Source organism: Tachysurus vachellii, chromosome 14 (assembly GCF_030014155.1).
Source record: "Tachysurus vachellii isolate PV-2020 chromosome 14, HZAU_Pvac_v1, whole genome shotgun sequence".
Classification (NCBI taxonomy): domain Eukaryota; kingdom Metazoa; phylum Chordata; class Actinopteri; order Siluriformes; family Bagridae; genus Tachysurus; species Tachysurus vachellii.
The window spans coordinates 17,118,556-17,145,581 of NC_083473.1; the positions used below are offsets into that span (position 1 = coordinate 17,118,556).

Here is a 27,026-nt window from a genome sequence, read left to right on the forward strand (position 1 = left end):
GCCCTTATTCACCAGTTCAGATGAAGCATTCTGTCTGTAATTCAAGGCCTTTGTACTTAATACCGGAATGTAAAGCAAAACAGAATTGCTGCATCAGATTCAAAATATTCATTCAGTGTTCAGCTCCAAGACTCCAAGTAATTGCTTCTGTTGGGAGAAGACAAGAAGCAGTGTCCTGATTTTGACCGCTGCGTCTGTGTGTAACTCTTACAGCGGTGGGAGAAAGATCAGAGTGATGGGCTCTGGATTCGATCTCATCCAAAAAGCCACAATCATAGTGCAAGCTTCGGCTGACGAATGGTCTGGACTTCACACTCCTATGGAGGTTCGTCTGTGCAATCTGTTTCAGTCTAGTAAATATTGTGATTCTTTTTTTTTTTTTTTTTCAGTCCTGAAGACAAACTGCTTATAGCATCTGTAATTTTTTTTTTCTTTATTCTAAATCAATCATTGTGAGATTTCTCTTGCTCACATTCTGCTCTCAGTTATTTGCTGTGGCAGGAAGTTAATTCAAGCGCTGCTGTAAACATAGCAACGAAGATGTACAGAAAAAGGTGTTCTTTGCACTTTTTTTTTTCCCACAACCTTCCAAAACACATACACATGGAGTTCGCTGGATAAAAAAAAGTCACCCAGTGTAAAAATCATCCTTTTTTTTAAACATATTTAAAATATAAGGCTGTTTAATTATAACGTGTCGTATAGTCTGAGCAGCGTTCTCGAATATTGCTGTAAGGGTTGAGTGGGTGAACTCCCACTCGGAGAGCAGCAAAGGGGAATGAGGGGAGAAATCTAATTCGCTTTCATTTAGGAGCTGCATTAACACAGGGACCGGCTGTTCGGCTTGATTAATGCAGAGGGCAGCTCCAGCGAGTGGTCCTCTTTTCTTCACGGCATGAGTGTTTGTGTGTGAAAATACATCCATTTGAATTTCATTGTGTCGCATTTTCTCGTGTGTTTCCAGTATAGTCAGGAGGCTCACAGCAAGAACGACACCATGCTGCACTTCCTCTCTCCTGCCGTGAACAGAACATACGAGAGCCAGTCCTTCAGAACTTTCATCCAGTTGGACAACCTGATAGAGGAGCTCAAACCGTTTGATTACCACCCAAACCCCACATTCAACGAACTCCCCAACAAAGTCATCCCGGAGAACAGCATGATCATTGTCACGGTGCGATGTGATACTTCTTTGTGCTGTTTGCGTTCAGATAGCTTTGCTTCCGTTCCAGTTTCCAGTGTGGAAAAGAACTGGGATATTTTTATTTGAAAGCATTTTAAAAATAGATCTTTTATGTAAATGTCTGAAAAAAAAAAAAACCCACATTTGTCCAGGGTCGTGGGTTTTCTAAAGCCATGACAGCGAAGGAAGCGGAGGCATTTGTGGGTGACGTGTCCTGCAATGTGAACACTCTCCAGGATGATAAGCTGTTCTTGGATCCGCCCACCACCGCCCCGACATCTCGTTCTAAGAGACAGCGGAGAGACACGACATCTGAACCTCTAGACCTTCTGGTGGGTTCTCAGTTTCCTGCTCCTCCACTGCTCGCTCTCATTCCGTAGTCCACATATTAAATTTGACTGATTTACTTACGGAGGGGGCACGGTGGCTTAGTGGTTAGCACGTTCGCCTCACACCTCCAGGGTTGGGGTTCGATTCCCGCCTCCACCTTGTGTGTGTGGAGATTGCATGTTCTCCCCGTGCCTCAGGGATTTCCTCCGGGTACTCCGGTTTCCTCCCCCGGTCCAAAGACATGCATGGTAGGTTGATTGGCATCACTGGAAAATTGTCCCTAGTGTGTGATTGCGTGAGTGAATGAGAGTGTGTGTGTGTGTGTGTGTGTGTGTGCCCTGCGATGGGTTGGCACTCCGTCCAGGGTGTATCCTGCCTTGATGCCCAATGACGCCTGAAATAGGCACAGGCTCCCCGTGACCCGAGGTAGTTCGGATAAGCGGTAGAAGATGAATGAATGAATGAATGATTTACTCACTTGGGGCATTTTCATGTGTAAAAAAATGTGTTATATCTGACAGGAATCATTTTAGACTCATAAGCACAAGTTATTCGAGAATTGGGTTATTAGATGAACACATGTTCTGCCTTGGTTTAGTGTAGTGTACTGGGAGAAAAGCAGGAAATTGGATGTGATATTAGTCATTCCCAGGATGCCTTGCTTTGTGTTCGTGGTAATTAATGTTGTTGACCTGTTGTTTTGTTTCCGTCACAGATTAAGTTTGGTAACGGCAAGTGGTTGGTTGGCTCTGTGCATTATGAGAGGAAGTACGAGGTGAAACTGGATACAATCATCATCCCTGCAGTTATTGTCCCAATGCTACTGATCATAGCAATCTCAATTGTGTGCTACAGGTAATGACACTATCATAAAGTTATTTCATAAAGTTAGCTGATGAAGTTGTATGCAACATGAAATGAAGCAGTTATTAAAGGTTTGGCACTCGATCGGTTTGTGTTTAAGGAGGAAGAGCCAGCAGGCAGAGCGGGAGTATGAGAAGGTGAAACACCAGTTAGAGAATCTAGAGGAGAGTGTGCGTGACCGCTGCAAGAAAGAATTCACAGGTCAACAAACACAAATCTTTTATCATAACACATTAAAAAAACATATAGTTTTAACCTTTAAGCAACCTCTATATGCTTCTCTACAGATCTGATGATCGAGATGGAGGACCACACAAATGATCTGAGTGAGGGTCGCATCCCATTTCTGGACTATAAGACTTACACCGACCGCGTCTTCTTCCTACCCTCAAAAGATGGAGCCAACGATGTCATGATCACCGGCAAGCTAAATATTCCCAAGTCCCGCAAAGCCACAGTGGCGCAGGCTCTTAATCAATTCTCCAACCTGCTGAACAGCAAGACCTTCCTCATCACTGTACGTCAACGTTTCTGCTCACACGCATTCTTAATCTGGCACGGCCGCACTTCATTTGGTTATTTAGCTTCATTTTTTTGTCCAGAAGCTGTTTGTATCAGCCATTTTTTGTGACAGTTAGACTTTATATGTCTTCCTGGAGGCAGTAGCCATCAACTAAGATTAATTCCACGAACTAAGTCCTTTGATCACTGGGCTTCCACCAACAAAATCCTTCATTCCACTTCTAATCCAGTTTTCAACCCCAGGTCTTGCTTAATAACTCCTTGTCAGTAAAGAGGAAAAGCAATTATTTTGGTGTCTTTTGAGTCGGAGGATTGGCTTCCAAAATATAAATAAAGCGTAATTTACTTCTCAACTTCAAATAATTAAATCCCATTATTACAGTTCTAACACAAAGCTATTGCTGTTACCTTCTGGGGGATTAATGTTAATGGCACAAGTAAATCCTTCTTTTCTATCTCATTTAATCCACACTCACATATCTTAGGCTGGAGCGTTTACACATTATCTGGGCAAGATCTAGTCTTGATAAACAGACTGGTCATAAGAGAAGTCACACAAATAATCTTAAAATGTATTCCACTACTAAAACAAATTTGCCCAGTTTTTCTAATTATTTCAGAATAATAGAGCAAAAAGTAATCAGGTAAATTTATTAGTTGTTTCTTTTGTTCAATCATATTTATGACATTTATGCCCTTGTCCAGAAGAACTTACTGTACCTTTATTTATTATATACAACTGGGCATGTGAGGGTTAAGAGCCAGCTCAATGGGAGAGCAGTGATGGAATGCTAGTGCTGGGATTTGGATTAATGACCATTTAATTAGTAGTCCAGCATCTTAACCACTGGGCTTCCACTGTTCATACATTCATTTTTATGAATAGTCAGATTTAGTCAGTACAATTCCTTCACATGTCCCATCTTAGGAAGTTGGGATCAGAGCACAGGGTCAGCCATGATATAGTGCCCCCAGAGCAGAGGGGGTTAAGGTCCCTGTTCAAGGGCTCCACAGGGGCAGCTTGGTGGCTTGAGCTCTGCTCAGCCTTTAACATTAATCCACCATTGTTCTTAGGGGTTGGATTCCAGTGGGACACATCTGGCACAGGTAGCTGACCAGGTTAAGGAGTTCCTCAAAGTGTTCTTTCCATTGATCAAAAATATCCACAGTAGAAACCAGCAGTGGCCTTAACTTATTCTTGTTATTCTTGTGCCTCCCTCCTGAAGTCCCAACTTGTCCAAACTCAGCCATGCCAAAACTTTTACTTCTGCAACTGCTTTCATCACATCACGTTTGGCTCTCAGATAACTGCAAGAGAATCATGAAAGCATTCGGTTATTTGAAAGGCTTTTATCTTCAACTTGAAGGCTTCACTCATCATTGTATCTACAAGAACATACTACATTTACTACCATGACAGGTGCAAACAGTCTTCCAGCCACAACTTTTGGCAAGCTATATATAATTATTGACTTTAACGTGGTCTCCAATCTCGATGGTCCCAAGCAACCCAGAAACCTCTCCTAAGTTTACATGGTAAATCAATACCCTGTGCAATCAATCAAGCTCACTACCAAGTGTTGTTGCAGAATCAGGGTACAGCCTTGTAAATGGTGCCTTGTAAATGGTCATTTTCAGGTTGCAATGACTTCATTTCCAACCTTGTTTGATGATTATTTTCTCAAAACTTTATTAGTATTAGTCAATGATATAGATTTCACCAAGTCCTGTGCCTGTATATTAACTGATCTAAAGCCGATACTACTTAGTTCTCCAGGAGGACAGAATACCCAACTATTTGTTGAAACCGATTGAGGTTTCCTTTGAAATCTCTAAAAGTCCTGCCTACTGGGAAAAATTCCAGCTGCAATGCCTTCAACTTGAGACTGAAAAGTGTCCCCACAAGCCTGTCGCCAGTATAGCAGAGAAGCCACCCCAATCTAAAAATTTCATACCAGAGCCTGTACCATATACAGATGAAAGGCCTACTATATCTAGCCCACACATTCCCATCTTACACACTACCTCAGACTCTTTTCTTGCATTGTTTCCAAAGGCAGATTCCTTTGCAAAAGTCTACTTTATATAATACTGTTTGTCAAATTGCCTACTGGAGTTGCACCTGTGCCCTACTCTTCATCTTGCAGGTTAAGATCCAAGAGAATGATTTCACTTCACCATGTGATTGGAAGGTCATAAGTTCAAATTCCAACACTGTTACTCTGCTACTGCAGGTCCCTTGATGAAGGCCCTTAACCCTCAGCTGCTCAGGTGTAAAGTCAGCTGCTCTGCAAAGTCACTCTAAACAAGGATGTCTGCTAAATGCAATAAAGCGTTAGATGAATAGTTCAGTCTTCAGGTGCTAGCTTATGGACACCTTCCCCAGGAATGTCTCTGTAACCTTAATCTAGACACTTTTTATAACTTTAAAATGTGTTGTTATTTCTCTTTGCCTCACCTGCCCTCCTTTAGATCTCTTCACCGGGTGTGGTCCAAAATTGGACTATTGAGCTCCCAATAACATTACCTAGAGGTTCTCTAGGCAATGTACATAAGTACATTAAAAGTACATAAGTCCATTTCTCATGACAAAGTCTCAATCATATTTTCCTATTTCATCATGTCCATTGTACGTATTGAGTATTTAATCAAAACAAACATTACTCTAAGGTATGGAAGCAATAACATTGGAAATTAACTTATCATTTCCATAATCATATTAAGTATTTCATTAGTAACTCAACCAGTGCACACTCCCCACACATCGGACACCCTGTCCATCAATATCCTGCGTGGTTATTGTTTTTTTTGTCACAAATAAACTAAATTGATTAACTCATCTCTCTCTCCCTCCCTCTCTCTCTCTCTCTCTCTCTCTCTCTCTCTCTTTATCTCTCTCTCACACACTCTTTGTAGTTTATCCGGACCCTGGAGGCTCGTCAAGACTTCAATGCGAGAGCTAAGGTGTACTTTGCTTCTCTGCTGACTGTGGCCTTGCATGGGAAGCTGGAATACTACACAGATATCATGAGGACACTACTATTAGGGCTTATGGACGAGTATGTGCAGAGTAAAAACCCCAAACTCATGCTGCGCAGGTGAGCTACCACCATCCTGTGCAGAACTGATAGTTTTTATTTTGGAACTTTCTTCATTCTTGTTAAGTAAATATACTTAACTATCATTTACAGAAATGAAGACCTCTTCATTTTGCACTCCTTTTACTTTCCTTCCTCTAGTCATCACTACTTATGAACATTACATTGGATAAACATTTATCCCTGCTTTACCTTATTCACTAATCTGTTTAGCCGTTTACTGGCCTGCCACTTTTTGGAAGTTTAATTATAATTCTCAATCAGCTGGTGAGCTACACTAATTATCCCGCTCCCTGATTACTCCATAATTGTTCATTAACTGCTAATCACTAACATTTGGCACATTTAGGGGTAAAAGAGCAAATAATTATTGGCTATATAATAAGCATGTTGGCCTGTATTTTTCATCTCAAGGTCAGAGACGGTGGTTGAGAGGATGCTGTGCAATTGGATGTCTATCTGCCTCTATCAGTTCCTAAAGGTAATGCAGGCCTCAGCATAGCACCAACAGTCTTGCTGTCTCAGCTTCACTATTGTAAAAGTATAATGCCTTAAATCAGCACTATATAACACCATTATTCACTAAACACCATATGGTGATGTTAGGAAAATGTGATGTTAAGAAAAATGATTATGTGGTTATTTAATATATTTTAAAAGTAATACATATGGCCTGTGGGGATCTTCAGGTCTGTAAAAATGTATTAATTCTTTGGTGTTTTTGAACAAAAAAAGTTTTCCAGCATAATCTAGTTTTTTATAGAATATTCTATCATTACCATAGAACCTTCTGAGACGTGACATTTATTAAACATTATGACTGTCATATTTAATAAATGTCAGGAGTGGCTCTGGTGGAGTTATACTTAATGCTGAAAACTGATGCGCATTCATGGCCATGCGGATGTGAAGAGAGATTTAATACTGCCTTAGTCCCTGGTTGAGAAAGTCAGGTTCCATTTCATTCTATAGTGATCACCTGTTCTGTGGACGTAGAGAGTTAAGACGGCTTTATAAGAGGTTTGTATGACTGCATTCCACATTGTGTTTTATATGTGCAGGACGCTGCAGGAGAACCTTTGTATAAACTCTTCCGTGCTATAAAACATCAAATAGAGAAGGGCCCAGTGGATGCACAGGTGAAGAAGGCTAAATACACACTTAACGACACAGGCCTGCTGGGTGATGATGTGGAGTACTCCATGCTGGTAAGAGCTAGGTGTACCTTGGGTATAACCTTGATTTATTTTTCTTGTATAAGAAGCTTTGCATATGTACGTGTTTCCATATATGTATAGTGGCAAGGAGCCTGTTTCAACTCATTCAGTCTATTGTGTTGTTTCAGACCCTACAGGTGTTGGTTCAGGGGGAAGGTCCTGACATCACTCCAGTAAAAGTGCTGGACTGTGACACTATTTCTCAGGTGAAAGAGAAGATCATTGAGCAGGTGTACAAAAACCTACCCTACTCACAGAGGCCAAAAGTGGATATTGTCACACTTGGTAAGGCTGCAACAGTGTGTGATGTGTGTATTGCTGTTTTATTATTCGCATTCTAGAACTGTGACAATGCCATGATTCGGGGTGGTCAGCTGTATTTGCTCAGTGGCTATAAATAGCTGCCCCTTTGTGGTGGTCTATTTGTGACAGGAATGCAAAGTGGATTTTCACTTGCTGTTTCCTTGACTATAAGATGAGAGATTGTTCCTGCATTGTCTATACCCTATGTGGCCAAAAGATTGTGGACACGTGACCATGAAATCCATATCTACTTGTTGAACATCTCATTCCATATTTAGTTCAGTTTTTCCTGTTATAATAAGCTCAACACTTCTGGGAAGGTTTTCCACTAGATTCGTTGGGGATTTGTGATCATAAAGCTACAAGAGCATTAGTGAGATCAGACACTGATTTTAGATAAAGAGGTCTGGGGTGCAGTTGGGGTTCCAGTTCATCCCAAAGGGACCCTCGAGTTTTTCCACTCTAACCTTAAAACACCATGTATTCATGGAGTTGCTTTGTGCACAGGGGCATTGTCATGCTGGAACAAGTCTCTTAGGGCCTTTTTACACCTGGTCACTTCATGCGTTTTCTCTGACCCGATAGCTATCTGATTTGTTAAAACTGTTCCATTTACATTAGGCGACATAAATCGATCTTTCTACTCCCACCCAATATGCAAATATATTTTACCTCATTTCCAGGGTAATTGACATGGAACACACTTTGGTGTATGCGGTTGCTACAAAAAACAGCATTTACTGTTTGCTGCATTTTCGCTGGCGGCAGCAGTGCATTTTAATACCAAACGAGACACCTGGGTGAAAGATCGGAGCCAGCAGTGATGGGAAAACATATTTGTTTCTGGCGCAATGCATGACTCGCGAGTCACCTGCGAGTGACGTACTTCCGTTTGGGAGGAGTATAGCGCTGACGTATGTGGCTTGAACAACCACATTCATTTACACCTGTCCAGTTTAATCTGAAATGCGTCCCAGACCACCTCCTGAAGTGGTTTGAGCGATCGGATTTATATCCGTCTCGAAACCGTTTCGGAGGGCATTTAGACCTGGTCTTTTTACCATCGGATAGCTATCGGATCACAGAAAACGCATGAAGTGACCAAGTGTAAAAACCCCCTTAGTAACAAAGAAGGGAAATTGTACCTCTATAGAACACAATTGTGTACCTCTATTGGTCAGAGTGTCCACATACTTTTGGCCTTATTTGTCACGTGGCTGACTACAACTCATTTTAACAAAAAGTTTTCAGGAAGCCTTTGGCTTAATTTGCCATAATATAAAACACAGACATAATGAAATTGACTTGATTAGCATTAGCATGCATTGCTATACTGTAAATGTATAGAACGGGTCAAGCGCTGTTGTTTTAGTGCTAAACCTGTGTTCAAGTATACTAATTCTGTGTTTAAATACCAAATACTATTGCACACTTTCTTTGACTTTCATTCAGGATTAGCAAATAAAAAAAATAAAAAAAAAACTATATTACACAACTGGCTACTTTTCCTGCAGAGGATTTTTTTCCCTTGAACTACATATACAGTCATTAGCTTGTTGACTAACAGTAATGTCACAGAGTCAGGTTCAGCAGTCGCATACAGATGCAGTAGCTTGCTATGGTACTGTACACCTCATTTGAACAAAGAATACCAAATATTTATGAAATCATACATTTTTTATTATCAGTATTAGTAATTTACTTTTTTTACACTCCTTTGTCTGCATCTTTTTGTTTTGAAAAGCAAATTGAATTCGATCACTGAGCCTCTGGGGCAAGGTGTGTTCCTGAAGTATACAGTAATGCTGATCCTTCAGGTCTCTAGTGTCTTATTTAACAGCCTTCACTTGAGCTGTATCGCATTACAGTGGCTCTTAGATGGTGATAGGGTTTCCTCCCAAGGGGACAGTGGCAACAGAGATGTTAATAAAGGTGTGTTAGTATTGGTACAGTGAGTAAATGCAGCATTCGAGGCATTATGTTTTTGTTTCCAAGATTCTCTGAAAGATCCTCTTGCCCCCCACAGAGTGGCGCCCCGGCTCCACGGGGCAGATCCTGTCAGACCTTGACGTGACCTCGCAGAAAGAGGGCAGGTGGAGACGCCTTAACACACTAGCGCACTACAACGTGAGTATCATGTCAGGTCAGAGGCTTAGCCTTTTGACAGCCAGGTGTCAGTAATAAGTTTAAATGTCTTGAACATCTGCATACCTGTTTGATTTCTCAGGTTAGAGATGGTGCCATGCTAATCCTTTCCAGGGTTTTACACACACAGCAGTCATATGACCAAAACCACGACAACCACGAGGAGAGTAAGTAAAAACTGTTCTTGGTACAAGAACCTCATTGATTGGATCTCAGAATCGCACACTGTTGAGCATGCACCTTGTGAATGTGTACCATGTAGATAAAGTACACCAACAGCTGACCCTCATGCCTACAGAGCCCTTTCTTATTTTCCCCTAGGAAACGCACTCCTGGAGGACGATAAAGTGTTCCATCTAGTCAGACCGGCTGATGAGCTGGATGACGTGAAGTCAAAACGAGGTAGCATTAAGGATAAGTCCATGACCAAAGCCATCACAGAGATCTATCTCACTCGTCTGCTCTCGGTCAAGGTAGAGTCCATGTCCACATCAGCAAAATACGTCTAATTTTGCACCGTCCAGAACTTACTGAAGATATTACTGTAACTAGTTTCAGCACAAAAGGAGGCACAGATCAAATCTTCAGGTAGAAAATCTCATTTGGTGGTTGAAACAAAATTCAGGATTTAATGAGCCTGCCTCAGTGGCAATTCTCTGCTTCAGTGGTAAATGTCCTTAAACACCTAAACTCTAGAGCTTCCATCTAGGGACTGAAGCTTCAACGTGCCATCTGCACAGTTTGTGTAAATGCCTTCCTGTGTGATTGGCTGCCTGATGTGTATTCATGTTTTCACTGCAATAAATTTGGCAATTAGGGCACGTTTCACACTCGACAGGTTTGGAGCTCAGCAGAGTAAACAATTGAAGGGTCTTCACACGAGACTGCATGTGTTCCAGTCCGTCTAGCACGTTGCACAAATCAATATGTTTTCAAAGCAGCAGTTCAGGATTGGGTTAGACATCCAAAGCATAAAGATTAGCATGAGTTTTTATTGAGTATGGTAGGATAATGATGATGATAGTGATGATGGTGATGGTGATGATGATGATGATGCTCTGACATTTACACGGTATGATAACTATGCAGTAAAATGTCAGAAGTCTCCAATATGTCAGGATATGTTATGGACACGAGATTACAGAAGCTAATCTAAATCTAAAATGTTTACAGATGTTTGCCTTGGGCTTTGACTCTTTTATCGATTCATTCGTCATTTCATCATATTAATAATAATTTATATTTGAAATAAAAAAACGCCTCATAATATCAGATTTAACACAAGTATCCAGATCTTTGGCAGTGATCTCTGGCTTATTCATAGATTTTGATTTAAGGATTTATGGATCTTTTTTTTGCAGAACCACTAAAATTCAACGTTGGTACCTAATTATACTAATGTTTTCAGGTCTGAGAGTGTGAATTCACTGTGTTTTATACAACTGTCATGTTGGGAGATGAATCTTCAGCCCAATACAAAGACTTGAGAACTTTTAACCTGGTTTTACTCAGTTTTTTTTCGTGATCATTGGATCCTGATTTTCTAGGCTTTCCTGTACCCTGAGCTGATAAACATGTTCATGCCGTGAGTCTGCCACCACCGTGCTTCACTGTATGTGTAAGGGATGGTCAGTTAATGAAGAGTTCCTGGTTTCCTGCACATTCAGGTCAAAGGATTTGATATGTGATTTTTTTTTTAAACAGAAAACTCTGGAACCTTTTGACAACTCCAAGTGATTCAGCACTGTGGAGTGAAGTGCTGCAGAGACCGATGCTCTTTTTCCACACAGTTTGTGAGCTCAGTTTGACCAGGTGGCCAGCTCAAGGAGACTTGGCTGCTCTAAACTTTCCGTATTTACAAATGACAGAAGCCAATGTGTTCTTCGGCATTTTCAGAGAGACACTTTTTTTTTAGTGCTTATCTCCAAGTGTGTGCTTCAACACGGTCCTGTATCTGAAGTCTATCAGACAATTCCTTTCACATCATGGCATGTTTGTTGCTCTGTCATGCATCGTCTGCTGTGCGACTTTGTATAGACAGAGTTGTGCTTCTCCAAGTCATGCCGGATCAAATGAATTCACCACAAGTGAACTTTAATCAGTTTCTAGAAGCTCCAGGAGGATCAGTGAAAAAGGGAGAATTTTCTAGTATGATAGCAAACAGCCCGAATGCCCCAGAAATTATTTTCTTTTTATATTTTCATTTTTAAGCATTCATAGAGGGTAAAAATCTAAAAAAAAAAAAAAAGAAAAAAAAGAAAAAGAAATATATAACAATTTAACAAAATGAGGAAAATGTTGATCTTGTTTTCTGAATGCATTCTGAATATGCATAATTTAATGATTCTTTTTTATTGTAATGAAAATAATAACAGTATTTAATGTAAGCATTGTGCAGTTTGGTAGAATAATTTACCCAGACATCTCCTTCTCATATGTGTGTGTGTGTGTGTGTGTGTGTGAGAGGGAGAGAGAGAGAGAGAGATATTCAATGTGTCATTAAGACTCGTGAATGTTCAGTTAGACATCATTAGTGTGCTGATCTGCTCTAAACAATACAGATGTAAAGACTTTGATTAGTTTCGCAGCATTTATGCTTCTCTCTCTTTGTGTGTGTGTGTGTCTGTTTGTGTGCTTTTAGGGCACGCTGCAGCAGTTTGTAGACGACTTCTTTCGCAGCGTTCTCTGTTCAGGAACCGTTGTGCCACCTGCCATAAAGTACTTTTTCGACTTCCTAGACGAGCAGGCCTTAAAGCACGAAAATGTGGACGAGGAAACCATCCACATCTGGAAGACCAACAGGTATGTCTGCGTCTGTGAGAAAAGATCTGAAGTATTTGTGTGTTTTGTGTGTCCATGCAGCTAGGACTGTTTGAGACGTTTCACAGTTTCTACACACATCTCAGCAATCCTGAAGGATTGTGACCTGCTGTTTTACATTCAGGGTATCTAATCTTCTCTTGGGACTCTGCTGCATAAATTAATGTCAACTCTATGTTTATTTATTCTGGCTGATGAGTTGTTGTGGTTGTGGAAAGACCGGCGTCGGTTAGAGCACTGTGAGTAAGGATGATGAGTAATATCATCAGACTGCTGGCTTCACGTGCTTGTTTTGTTTTGCTAATTCAGCAGAGACCGTTCCTATTAAAAAGGAATCCGCCAAACAACCAAATAAACATAGTAATTACGTCCCTGGTTAATTTAATTGTGATGTTATTACACATGCTTTTTATTTTGTTGTTGTTCTCTCGCAGCGCAGAGGGATGCATCAATCCAGTGTAGACTGCAGAATTGCTCATATCTATTAACTGGGCTTTAAAGCACATGGAAGCACATGTGCAGGTGCTGATTCAGTCCTGGGTTCTGCTTCAGTCATAGTGCAAGTGTGGGAGTGAGTGTGTCTTGGTGTGTGGGAGTTTGTGTGTGAGAACATGGTGTGTGGCAGTTTGCCTGCGATACATCATACAGATCAAATATACAGGTCACAAGTTTAAATACTTTTTGCAGAATCTGAAAAAAAGTTAATCCTTTAAAAATTAGGACATATATGTGGAAGATGCTGAGGACTCAAGAACTGGATTAAGACTCAAGCTTGGTTAAAGTTTGGTTACTTTGTGTAAATGTAGTTATTATTGTGTTGTGCACGTTCGCCTCACACCTCAAGGGTTGGGGGTTCGATTCCCGCCTCCGCCTTGTGTGTGTGGAGTTTGCATGTTCTCCCCGTGCCTCGGGGGTTTCCTCCGGGTACTCCGGTTTCCTCCCCCCGTCCAAAGACATGCATGGTAGGTTGATTGGCATCTCTGGAATATTGTCCCTAGTGTGTGATTGTGTGAGTGAATGAGAGTGTGTGTGTGTGCCCTGAGATGGGTTGGCACTCCGTCCAGGGTGTATCCTGCCTTGATGCCCGATAACGCCTGAGATAGGCACAGGCTCCCCGTGACCCGAGGTAGTTCGGATAAGCGGTAGAAAATGAGTGAATGAATTGTGTTGTGGTCTTTGTGTTATGTGAAATCACTTATTCAGAACAGAAATAAATAAAAGATCTATTTTGCATACATTTTGCAGATTCAGCACAACGTGTGTCAAATTATGACCCCAACTGTAGCAGATATTAATCTGTGATTCAGTTTAAGTACCACTTAACATCACTGGATGTGTTGTGTTCTGTGTCCTTGAGCAGAACAGAGATCCAAATAAACTAGTATAGAAATGAGATTTTATAAATGAGCTCGTTCATAAAGAACATTGTGTTCTCTAATGTGGAGCGTCGGCGCAGAGTCGGCATTTAAGAGCAAGCACACGGTAGTGGAAAGGCCGAGTTTTCTGTTAAACACTGCTGTTTCGTGATGAGACACAACAAAGCTTCTGTACGGCTCATTAGGAACAGACGTGCTGCTGCTTTGTTGGTACCTGTGGTGGGAATACGAAGATCAGTGACGCTGTGATGATAATATACAAAAAAAAGTCTGTTGCTGATGTCAGGAGCTCTTCAAATAAGGAGAAGATAGCGTTGCAATGCTGTACCCATTTTGTCAGGGTCATGTGGTATAAGATTTTTGTACCTTGGCTGAGATGATCATCAAGTATAAATAAAGTATTATGTTTTAAGCAAAAAAAAAGTAAAAAAGAATAATAACAAACGACAGAAGAGCAGAGCAGGGTTTACTCTCCACTTTGTAAATCTTTTCTGCTCCATGTTTTTTGTTAGAGCTACTGAACTTCTACATAGCTGTACAGTCAGGATTATTGACTTAACCAGTGAATATGTCTGTATGTTGTTTCATTTAAAGCCCATACTTATATTTGTGTATATGGTGTTACTATAAGGTAAGAAGTGATTATTTGTGTACTGTTCATGCAGAGCAGCCATGTTGATGCGACGTCACGTGCGGAACTCACAGGAAGTTCAGGAGATAGTCCTGAGTTTTTGAGTCGGAAGTCCGAATTGTGTGCATTTTTTTAAGGTTCTATGCAGTATTATTATGAAGAACCCATAAGCTGTGTCCCAAATGGCATAATACACACTACACACTTACACTATGCATTATGTCCTCCAAGGTCTAGGGCATAGGTCACTAACAGGCGGACCGCGGTCCAGGTCCGGACCCAGAATCTGTCCAATCCGGACACGGACCTACAGCCAAAACAAAAGGTTCTGATGTAAAACTTGAAGGGACGCTTCTATTTTTTTTGCGGCGCAGCATTTGCAATCTTTACATTAGTGGTAGTGGTAACGCACAGACCAATTGCATGGAGTTAAACCATCCCACGTGATACGACTCAGCCAATCAAGTCTGTGCATTCCTGCAGTAAACCCTGCGACTCAACAGTGCAAGACAGATGAGAGCGAATTAGAGTAAAGTTACACGTGAAAGAAAGATAGCGATACATGTAGAAAACAAAGGGAGAGAAACAGACGAGTGAGACGGAGAAAGGGAGAGAAACAGACGAGTGAGACGGGGAAAGGGAGAATAAAGAACAAATGGCGCTCTCCAAAAAAAGAAAAGTGGACAGCGAAAATAGAGAATTTAATCCAGAATGGACAGATTCATTTCTGTTCATACTTCCCACTGGGAGCACTAAACCAGTGTGTCTCATATGTTCAGAAACGTGGCACTTATTAAAAGTGTCATTGTGAAACGCCATTATGAGACAAAACATAAAGGTTTTGAACAAACATATCCACTCAAATCTGAAGATAGCGTCCCTGAGACAGCTTTACCAGGTCCCAGGTACTGTACATCCTGACCATGTTTGACTCTACATACAACTGCGAGGCAGCTTTCTCTACAATGAACATAATCCAATCTAAATATGGTTCCAGGGTCACTAATGAGCACCTCCACATGTGTATGAGAACGGCCCTGACTCCATTCATGCCCAGGTTTAACATCCTGCCAAGCTAGAGCTCAGTTCTCTCACTGAGATCTAAAAGAGAAAGTTAAGCACTTTATTTAAACATACACAATGTTCACATTTTATTTATTTCCTCTTATTTTGAAATGTAGCCCTACTTTTATTTATTTAATGAGAGAACGTTATACATATCTACAATCATACATATGTTCAGTTCGATGTTACGTGACAATAAATATTGTCAAAAGGTTTTTGAATTGTACTGAATTTATTTGATTTGACAGTCAGGTATTGATTGCTTGCAGATGTTGATACAACTACTAGGCTACATAAATATATATCACATTAACTAGTTGGACATTATGATCTTCCGGACCTTTGCTTCAAGAAATTTTCTCTTACTGGACCTCTTTAAATTTTAGTTGAATACCTCTGGTCTAGGGTATAAATATTAGAATGGAACACCATCTTTTTTTTTGAAAAAACAAGAAGTATAAGCTGTTTCCAGTCCATGGCAAATGACATCAAACACAATGCAACACCGCTAGATTTAGCACTAATACAGTGAATTTTAAAAATGTTCAAAAATACATCTAGGATGATTTAAGACATTTGTTAGATGTCCACCGAAGCCACGACTACATAAGCAAGCACCCATTTACAGTTGAATATGTGAATCATGCAGGTACCTGAAGTACACTACTCACAATGTTTATACTTTAAAATGATGCAGAATTGTGCATAAGTATGTGATTTGGGACACTCTTAGTCAATATGGGCCAAAAAGAGCCACCAGAATCGTTTCAGTGCTCCGTGATAGATTCCGCGAGTCTCTGAAACTGTTCTGGAGGAAAGTCACCTTAACAAAATCTTCTGAAAGATTTTCCAGATATCAAGATTTTATATTTTGATGAAACGTTTTCATGATGAAAGTAATTAGTAAGAATAGTTTTGTACTAATTTGTTGTGAGTCTTCCCAAAACACAGCACAACAGTCAACGCTTTCATTTATAACGTAGTTTTGTAAGATAAATAAGCCTCGGAAAGCAACATTTGTTGTACTTAGCTAAGGAAGTAATTAAATTTCCTGACTGAAAAGCAATTTAGTCTGCAGTCTACCATAGAAACTTACTGTGAGTTTAAGAATAAATGTTTTAAAACACTAGAATGAATGTTCTGTGCCTTAAATGCAACACTACAAGCTAGCTTCTGTTCCTGATTTTTTATGAGATAAATCTTTATCTTTGTCACCATAAATCCTATTTAAAAGCAGCTGGAATTAATTCACATGAATAATGCATGTATGCCAGTGTATTAGCTTCATTTATTTAAAAGCTAATAAACTGGCAAATCACCTGAATTATAGCATTAATGCAGATACAGTTCATATATTAGAGTTGAGGGAAGTTGGCGTGAAGCACACATACATTCTCTCCTTCTGTTCAATTTTATTCGGATTAAATCAATAAACAGTTAAAGCAAATAAAACATCTTTTCAAATGACTTTAGTAGACAGAGACTTGAGTGCGCATGTATTATGCATCATGTGTGCATCTGTTCAGAACAGAAGCGATGTTCCGTTACAGCACAGCTCCGTTACAGCAACTGGGAGATTATACATGAGAACAAAGTTGTGCTGCTTGGTGGTGTGATGTACAGTGGTGTGAAAAATTGTTGGCCCCCTTCCTGATTTTTGTGCACGTTTGTCACACTTTTTAAAACAAATTTAAGTATTAGTCAAAAGATAACAAGTAAACACAACATGCAGGTTTTAAATGAAGGTTTTTATTATTAAGGGAAAACAAAATCCAAACCTATATGGCCCTGTGTGAAAAAGTGAATAACTGGTTAGGCCACCCTTAGCAGCAAGAACTGCAATCAAGCGTTTGCGATAAATTGCAAGGAGTCGGTCACAGCGATGTGGAGGGATTTTGGTCCACTCATCTTTGCAGAATTGTTGTAATTCAGCCACATTGGATGGTTTTCGTTCATGAACCGGCTTTTTAAGGTGACGCCACAGCATCCCAATAGGATTCAGGTCAGGACTTTGACTAGGCCACTCCATAGTCTTCATTTTGTTTTTCTTCAGCCATTCAGAGGTGGACTTCCTGGTGTGTTTTGGATCATTGACCTGCTACAGAACCCAAGTTCGCTTCAGCTTGAGGTCACGAACAGATGGCCGCACATTGTCCTTCAGGATTTTTTGATAGACAGCAGAATTCATGATTCCATGTATCACAGCATGTCTTCCAGGTCCTAAAGCAGCAAAACAGCCCCAGACCATCACACTACCACCACCATATTTTACTGTGGTATGATGCTCTTTTTCTGTAATGCAGTGTTACTTTTACACCAGATGTAATGGGACACACACCTTCCAAAAAGTTCAACTTTTGTCTCGTCAGTCCACGAGTATTTCCCCAAAATCTGAGACAAGCCTTTATGTTCTTTTTGCTCAGCAGCGGTTTTTGTCTTGGAACTCTGCAATGCAGGCCATTTTTGCCCAGTCTCTTCTTTTTAATGGTGGAGTCATGAACACCGACCTTAACTGAGGAAAGTGAGGCCTGCAGTTCTTTGGATGTTGTTCTTTTGGGGTCTTTTGTGACATCTTGGATGAGTCGTCGCTGCGCTCTTTGGGTAATTTTGGTTGGCCGGCCACTCCTGGGAAGGTTCACCACTGTTCCATGTTTTTCCATGTTTGGAGTCCCAAAGCTTTAGAAATGGCTTTATAACCTTTTCCAGACTGATAGATCTCAATTACTTTCTTTCTCATTTGTTCTTTATATCTCGGCATGATGTGTAGCTTTTGTGGATCTTTTGGTCTACTTCACTTTGTCAGTCAGGTCTTATGTAAGTGATTACTTGATTGTGAACAGGTGTGGCAGTAATGAGGCCTGGGTGTGGCAAACCACAGGTTAGTTATGTTTTAACAGGGGGGCAAGCACTTTTTCACACAGGGCCATGTGGGTTTGGATTTTGTTTTCCCTTAATTATAAAAACCTTCATTTAAAACCTGCATGTTGTGTTGACTTGTGTTATCTTTGACTAATATTTAAATTTGTTTGATGATCTGAAACATTAAAGTGTGATAAACATGCAAAAAATAAAACAGGAATGGGGCCAACACTTTTTCACACCACTGTAGATTATTCATATTTACACTGCAGGCCTGATACACAGATTCTGTATGTAGATGATATCCCCAAAAAAATGGTGAACGGATGTCACAGATTCCGAGTATCAGTGTCAGATTATGTATCAAATGTCCAGTGTCATAATCAGATGAGGTCACAAATGCCCCGTATCAGTAATAGGGGTGAAAACACACAGGCATACACATACACACACACACACACACACACACACACACACACACACATACAGCATATAAACTTCAAACAATAGCCAAGAAGGTGCAGTTATGGAAGCCTCTTTTGTTAGGCTCGGTATGAAAGAACTCCAGTCAGCTGTAGGTTTTTATTCTTTGCCTAGGGCTTTGTTCTTTATTCTAGGGCTTTCAATTTCTAAACAGACTAAAAGAGCAAATGTTTTTAACATACCTATTAACTGTTATTATGTGCCACATTAATTTGTCCCAGCAGGAGGGTGGACTTGTTCCAATCAGCCAATCAGCTAGCAGGATTTGTCCGTGTCATCTTACGGACTCTTCCTGTGAAGACTGCGATTTTATCTGCATAATATATGTTCAATAGCTGTCCTAATTAGCAAAGAGAGTTACCAGTTAACAAGGTTAGAAGTTTTCAGGGCATACTTTATCATGATTCTTTTTGAAATAAGTATAACTTTACAGGTTGCATATTTTAAATAAAAAAATGTCTGCCAACCTGACAGACTCGGAGTAAACCAGAGACAGCTGTCTGCTCGGGTCGATGTGGACAGAAATGCAACATTCGTCTCTGGCTTCATCAGTAAGTGTGTAGGTGATGTTGTACCTGCTGAGGATCTGCACCTTTTTTTTGTTAAACTATAGATGGACAGTGACTTTTTCCTCCAGGATTTCAAATCTGGTGACAGTGAGGCACTGAGCACAGCCAGACATCATCTGGAGTTGTGCATCATAACTAGCCTTCAAAACGAGGCTTATTTTATCACCAATACTTAGCTAAGAAGCATGTTGTAGGGGACACAGAGATCCGAGCTCTGACTATAAAAGTGAAGTAAAGGGGTAAGCGCTCTTTAAAGCCATGTTGAGCTAACCAGTGACTTCTCAGCGCTTTCAAAAGACCCAGCTCTCATTCCATCTACAGAAGTGGTGAGAAAATCCCTGATGAGAGTACACACACACACACACGCACACACACACAAAGCTGCCAGTTCCCACGGCCTTCTGGGGAAGTGCTGAGAGCAACCAACTGGCAGCCCCTCACACTGAAACTCTCCTGTCCAGACCGCAGTCCATCACTCCTCAGTAACACGCCTCAAAAAACACGCCACTATAAAAACCACTAAATCTGCTTCTCAGAAGCTTCTCAGAACATTAAATCTGCACCACACAACCCTCTTTTTGTTACAAACCTCTTGAGTTACAGTACCACACAATCAGATTGGGTAAAGACGCAATAGCTTTTTGCTTATACAAATGGTGCTCACTGCCTTGAAGGAAGGGCTACACAGAACAATGTAACTCCGCTATGTAACACTGCTGTTCCTGAATACAGCAAAAGAGATCGGGAGATCAAATCCAATCTGCGGAGTCTAAGAGTGCAGAATTTGTCCGTGCTCTTCGTCCTGTAGCGATGACTTTTCGTTTCTCCTCTGTACCTCGGAGCAACACTAACCAATTGTGAGTGTGTTTGAGCTTATTTATGCATACGACTTCCTTCCCAAGTGAAATGATGCAGTGGCTGGCTCGGAGGAAGCATGTGTTAGCCTTCACACTCCTCGCATGGAAGCATGACTAGCTAGTGGTGGGAAATGAACAAATTGGAAGAAAATTGGCCCGTGTTCTGTCTTCCCTGCTCTACACCCATGACTGTGTCGCCAAGCGGGATTCAAGTTTGCTGATGGCGTGACAACAGTGTTGCATTAACAATGAGAAAGAGTGGCGCTCACTCAGGTACATCGTTCCTCTCGATGTTAGCAAAAACATCATGGGTATTGGCTTCGAAGAACAATTCACTTACACACATATAATGATACAGTAATAAGCTTAAAATATAATGGCTCATATTATACACATATATACTGTAAATTCTGTTTCTCTAAAGAAAGCTGGTATTACTTTCCAAATCTCATTAGTAACAGTACTGAAAAATGTCTGAGGTTGCAGAACTTTTTCAGCACTGGTATCACATGCAGCCTGAGCGCAGCGGAGTGTTTGATAAATGTTCTCAGGTTCTCTACACAAATTTAGCATCCTTTTGTTTACTGTAATGCAGAAGCTCGAAAGAAATTTGTCATTTTCAGAGCACTTTGGTTTTCAAGGATGAATATGGATTTTTTATTTTTTTTTTATACATAATCAGAATTTTTTTCTGTGGCTGCAGGCATCAGATCAGTATTCAGTTGAGCCGAATTTATTAAATCCCCTTACACATATTTTCATTCGAACAGCTTGCCATATTAGGCCTGTTGGGAGCTACAATCACTGCTAGAACTAATGATGATTAGGGTTTCACTGCTTAAGGCTATATTCTAAGGTCATCTCTTTCTGTCTGCCGTTCTTTCTACAGTCTCCCGCTTAGGTTCTGGGTGAACATTCTGAAGAACCCTCATTTCATCTTCGACGTCCACGTGACAGAAGTAGTGGATGCGTCGTTATCGGTCATTGCTCAGACCTTCATGGATGCCTGCACTAAATCGGAGCACAAACTCAGCAGGGTGAGTGACAAGCGCTGCAGTTTCCTGAGAACAGACACGAGCACCTATAAACTCTAACTATATGTATATATGACTATAAACAATACATATGGTCTAATAACATTTTCCTGTCTCCTCTAGGACTCCCCAAGCAACAAACTTCTCTATGCAAAGGAGATCTCCACATACAAAAAGATGGTGGATGAGTAAGTCTTATTATTCTTAACACGTCACTTTTTTAGAAGGCTTTTTGTGTACAGTCCCTTGTGTGTCTATGTAACAGATGTCTCGCCTTCCTGATATACAACAAATCATGACTAAAAGTCTCAAGGTCTCGTTTGCAACTTTCCTCCTTTTTTATATGCCATGTCCACACTAATAATAATGCATTTTCAGAGCTTTTCACAACAAACAGAGGTGTTAGGATAGAAATCTTTTTGTACCGAGCATCGCTAGTGTCCGCTACACGTCTCGTACACAGATGTTTCTGTGGTGTGATGTGCAATGAGCTCCACATAAGACGGCGAAGACTTTAATTGTCTCTCATCGATAATGGATTATAGGAATATAGGAGTGAATACAGAATATTGTCGCTCAGATACACAGCGGGTGATTGAAACGGGACCAGCGAGAGTTCAGACGAGCTCACAGGAGCTCACTAGAGCTAGACATTTCTGTCTCGGTTATTGAACATTTGATGGCTTCAGCAGGAAGGAATTTGCGTTAAAACAAGAACAAATTCAGATATAAAGCTGATGCTCACACTTAAATAAGTTGCTCCAAGCATTTTAATAGTGAGCTAAAGGAACAAAGTGCAGCAGCGGGGATGAGTTAGGGATTAGTTTACAGGAGTGTTCACAGAAGAGGTGGAGATTTAGGTGTTTTTATTTATTTATTTATTTATTTATTTATTTATTGTTCATTCTTTTTAAGATGATGATGATGGATTCTGGTGTCCAGATTGAGGTTGCTGGTTCATTCCACCAGTCAGTTGGAAGGTTGTAGAAAAAGGGAGCTCAGTGCACACTCATAATTCTAAATGTATCCTGAAATCATGTGTGAAGGAAATATTACTCATGTTAAAAAGCTACGGTTGTTTCTTACTCAGTCTAAATACCGAAGAAATTCATGGCTTAAACACCTTTGTTTAGTTTTAAGCTATCGTTCTGCTTGTTTTTTTGTTTTTTTTTTATAATGTCACTATTAATAAACCTGATTATCTCAATCCTACAGTTACTACAAAGGAATCCGAGTCATGGTGCCAGTCAGTGACCAGGACATGAACACACACTTAGCTGAAGTGTCACGGGTGAGAAGGGCTCCTTCCTGCTTTCCTCTGTTTCCCTCACTGCCTCCTGTGCGCCTGTTTAATGATGTTCAATCCGTCCTTAGGCTCATACCGACAAACTGAATACACAAGTTGCCCTCCATCAGCTGTACCAGTACGCCAGCAAATACTATAAGGAGGTAAAAGTGCTTACACACACACTATTCCACGTTTGATGATAGAGGACATGGTGCAAATAGAGTTCTGGAAGTCTAATGTTCCTGTGGTGGCTTTAATATATTTACATCCTTAGAGCGGGTTTTACTTTGACTTTCACTCTTGTTTACTTTCTCACTTCATCTCTCCTTCTCTCTCTCTCCCCCTTCTCTCCCTCACCCTCCCCTCTCTCCCCCCCTTCTCTCTCTCTCATCTCTCTCCTCTCTCTCTCTCTCTCCGCCCCTCCTTTCCCCTCACTCTCTCTCTCTCACACACACACACACACAGATCATTATGGCTCTGGATGAAGACCCTGCGGCTCAGTGTAAGCAGCTCGCCATGCGACTCCAGCAGATAGCCGCCGCTCTCGAGAACAAAGTGACGGATCTGTAACCCCCTCACAGTGAGACAGACGGAGAGAAAGAAACCGATGTGGAATTGAAATCGCCACTGGTCACGTCACACTCAAGTCTGTGGGGCAGAAGAAGGAACGCTTAAAGAATAAAAGTCCCTTGTGTGTAATTAGCATATAAATATAATCAGATGTTGAATTTCTTCCTGTGTAGAGAAAGAAAAGGTTTTAAGAATTGTATTATCTATTTTTTTTAACGTGCAGTCTTTATGCGGAAAGCTTTATAAGGAAGAAATAACTTTTTAAATTGACAGCCTTGTGTTGATTTTGTTTGTTTTGTGTGTGTGTGTGTGTGTGTGTTAGTAAGTTGAATGCTAATTGTTCACACACAGGATGCCTAAAATCTGACCAAATGGGAGTTGCTTGGTCATTGATACTGAGCATTGTTTTGTGTGTGTGTGCTTGTGTGTGCTCACTTGTGTGTGTTCATCTTGGAGTCATGACTTGTGTGCATTCTTCATCAAACACAGAACACGCTCGTTGTCTGTAAGCACATAGACGCGTGTCACAGCAGGGCTTGTGGTGTTTACTACTGTTCCAGACCTGCTGAGCTTTTGGCGTCGCCTTAGCAACCTAAAAAGAAGCCAGCGTTATGATCCATCGCTGTCCGTACCATTAATTCACAATAGCGCACAGACGAGTTTCGGTTTAGACAATAATATTCAAAGTGGAAAGTCTCTCAACACAAGGTGTGTCATTTTTCTATGAAGAGTAAAAAAAAAAAGTTCCTTATTTGTGTTCAGCCTTTTGTTCAGATCAGGAATTGTTACAGTAACATGTTGCAGTGGTGTGTTTATGGTGCAACGTACTAAAAGTTGATGGCAGTTCATTTCCCTGAGATGATTACAGCATGCCTGTATTTCCTCTAAGAATCTCCCTGACGTGACTGAATCAAACGCTCTTGACTTTTTTTTAATAGCAGCTCTGTACTAATATCAACAAAGAGCTCTCTGGTCTTGTTTTGTCCAGGATATGAGTTGAAGTTTCACTTTTTTTTGTTCTCTTTTGATGCTCTGTTGAAGAATCCAAACATTTCACACTATGTACATTTTCATTCCTCGCCAGTAGATTATTGTATATTTATAATCATACCCTCCGGTGTTACCCATATGAGGATGGGTTCCCCTTGTGAGTCTGGTTCCTCTCAAGGTTCCTTCCTTTACCATCTAAGGGAGTTTTTCCTCCTCACAGTCACCTGAGTCACCTCAGACTTGCTCATTGGGGATAAATACAAACACAATTAAATATAAGTCTAATATTAATCTTGAATTTTGTATTATATTAATCTTTATATTATTCTTTATAATAACCTTCTGCTCTATGTTTATGTTCTGTGAAGCTGCTTTGAGACAATGTCAATTGAAAAAAGTGCTATACAAATAAACTTGAATTGAATTGAATTGAATTGAACAGTAGACACACAAAACACGTTGCTTTTGAATTCGAAAATCTCTGAATCCAATCGATTCGGTCGTCTGTTTCAGTGAAGAGCGAAAACGAACGACAGAGCACTTAAGAGAACAAGTGGCTACTTACGGCCTGGTTCTAAACTAAACAGATGTTGTTGTTTTTTAATCTGATCTGGATTGCATCGTAAACAGCCTTTAATCGTAAACAAACATTTGAATTCGCCTGCTGTTCTTTTTATTTGTACATTTGTACTCCTCATACCTCTAGATGTCAGAAATGTAAGCACCGAATACTGCAATACACACGATTCCTTCTCTGAGTATTATATGTTTTTATGGTAGTCTTTTACTTTTTTATTATTATTATTATTATTATTGAGCTGTTGCTTTCCATATTGATCTAAGATCAGATTTGGGATCACACAAAACTCAAATGTGACTGAGATCAGGTTCTTTTGTTCAGTCAGAACTGCATCTTCATCACCACAAATCCCTTTGTGTTGTTGTTGTTGTTGTTGTTGTTGTTGTTTTAAGCTGTACCTCTCAGGGCTTGTCTTGCCCCTGATTTAACTGCCAGTCTGATACTTTTCCGTCTGTGAATAGTGGGAGTTCCTCTTTGAAGTAACGCTGGTCTGTTTTGTCGCGTAACAGTGTGGGGCGTTGTGAAGAAGCCTTGTGGCGCTTGGCACTGCCCACTCAATTCCCCTCGCGCTGTAATGAAAGCAGCGGGAACCGTGTTTGATCTTAATTGCATGTGGGCTGCTGACACTGTGCTTTTTTAAAACGCCGCGCTGATACATTCCTCGTTTTTCATTTCCGTTCACGACCGGAGACCAAACCCTTCTCCCCATTCCTCGAGCTCAATGTAAAGCTTCTTTCAGCCTTTCTTTCACCAGAATGTGCCTTAAAATGATAAGTGTTACACCTTTTTTTGTTGATTATCGATGATATTTGGTGATAATGGCAAGTTTTAGTCCTAGGGTGCTTGCAGTGTATTTGCAGCCGTGATGTTCGAGTGTAAGTAGGATCAATTTTTTGTGCCGTAGTCACAATGTGCCAATAGGCTAATCAAATAAGAGAGAAAAAGGCAGTTTTTATATTAGTGTGCATCTTTGGGACGTCTTTGGCTTGTGTTTGTGTGTGTATGAGTGTGTGTGAGTGTGTGTGGGTTGTGTGTGCTTTTGTAGTTGTATTGGGAACAAGCTTAGATTAGTCTGAACTAAACTGAGCTGTGGTGAATGTAAAATAATTCCCCCAAAGCGTCTGCGACTTTGCTTTTTATTTCTCATCCAAACGGAGAATCTTCAATAGAAGTGTTGAGTAGCACAGGGTGTTTCACTGGCGTGTTATCCCTTAGAGCTATAATTTGTTTTTATGCTATTCCATAGTGTGTATGAAAAAAAATCTATACTCGATGACCTTCTTACTGCTGTGCAGTTATTTTTATTCTTTCATGTCCTATGATATTATTATATTGCCTTTGTATCAACAGAAAAGCAAAATCTGTCAGCAATGTATTCTTGTGTAATATCCTATGCATTTGAAGTCCTGGAAAATGGCGATATGTCGTGCTGTTATCGAAATGTTTCTTTCTCCCCCCCTTCCTTGTGGTTGTATAGTGAACCAAGATTCCTGGGACTGTACGGTACAGTAAGGCAGAAGAATAAAGATTAGCCGTGGCTCTTTCAGGCCCGGCACCTCAGAAGAGTTCTTACATGCCTAATCTGTTTGTACTGAAGTGCTCGCCGCTCAGCAAGGGTCAAGGCCTGACAAAACACCTTGTGCCCTTACATCAATAAAGAGACACTTCCATTTCATCGCCTCTCTCTGTGTGTTTTGTTTTCTCACTGAACGAACACGTGCTATGACTCGACTGCGAGCGAACCGCCGTGTAACCTGTAATGAGATCGCGTCCTTATTAATGTGGATGGAAAAAGTGGTCAGATGTGTGTTGTCACTGTTTACTGTTAGTAGCGTTTTACATTGGACTCATTTCATTGATATGAATATTGGCCAAAATACCTCAACTTCAATATTGACCGGTCCGCTGGAAATGGACTTATGGGACGTCTAAAATCAGTATAAAGAAATGAATGATGCTGTGTCTGTGAGTCAGATCTAAAACGAGTCAGGACTGTGTTGGCTTCCAGTGTGAGACGTGTGATTGTCTTTTACAATGAATTTTTGTGTTGAAGATAAATTTGAGCTGCTTTTTAGATGAACAAACACTGAGATGTTTGATATCAACATTTACTCTGAAGATACAAACATTTGTGTAGAAAAAATAAGAAACAGTTTTGTTTCAGAAATATTGAAAAAACTTTACAAAATCCTGAGTGTCTACTTTCATACGAGCTTATATTAACACCACTGTGGAGTGAGAC

The 27,026-nt window shown here is 40.5% G+C and overlaps 1 protein-coding gene across 3 annotated transcripts in view; it reads left to right on the forward strand.

Moving 5' to 3' along the window:
• Window positions 1-26,459, forward strand: part of plxnb2b (plexin b2b) — a 136,241-nt gene extending 109,782 nt beyond the window's left edge. For all 3 annotated transcript variants that reach the window (XM_060886286.1, XM_060886285.1, XM_060886287.1), the window contains 19 exons: window positions 214-325; window positions 965-1,174; window positions 1,336-1,515; window positions 2,229-2,368; window positions 2,478-2,578; window positions 2,665-2,894; window positions 5,816-5,997; window positions 6,412-6,478; window positions 7,059-7,205; window positions 7,343-7,499; window positions 9,544-9,644; window positions 9,745-9,829; window positions 9,984-10,135; window positions 12,304-12,464; window positions 21,212-21,359; window positions 21,480-21,544; window positions 22,572-22,647; window positions 22,731-22,805; window positions 23,110-26,459. In XM_060886286.1, coding sequence (XP_060742269.1) covers window positions 214-325; window positions 965-1,174; window positions 1,336-1,515; window positions 2,229-2,368; window positions 2,478-2,578; window positions 2,665-2,894; window positions 5,816-5,997; window positions 6,412-6,478; window positions 7,059-7,205; window positions 7,343-7,499; window positions 9,544-9,644; window positions 9,745-9,829; window positions 9,984-10,135; window positions 12,304-12,464; window positions 21,212-21,359; window positions 21,480-21,544; window positions 22,572-22,647; window positions 22,731-22,805; window positions 23,110-23,214 — 2,494 coding nt within the window. In that variant the 3' untranslated portion in view covers window positions 23,215-26,459. The remainder of the gene's footprint in view (window positions 1-213; window positions 326-964; window positions 1,175-1,335; window positions 1,516-2,228; window positions 2,369-2,477; window positions 2,579-2,664; window positions 2,895-5,815; window positions 5,998-6,411; window positions 6,479-7,058; window positions 7,206-7,342; window positions 7,500-9,543; window positions 9,645-9,744; window positions 9,830-9,983; window positions 10,136-12,303; window positions 12,465-21,211; window positions 21,360-21,479; window positions 21,545-22,571; window positions 22,648-22,730; window positions 22,806-23,109) is intronic.
• Window positions 26,460-27,026: the final 567 nt, after the last annotated feature.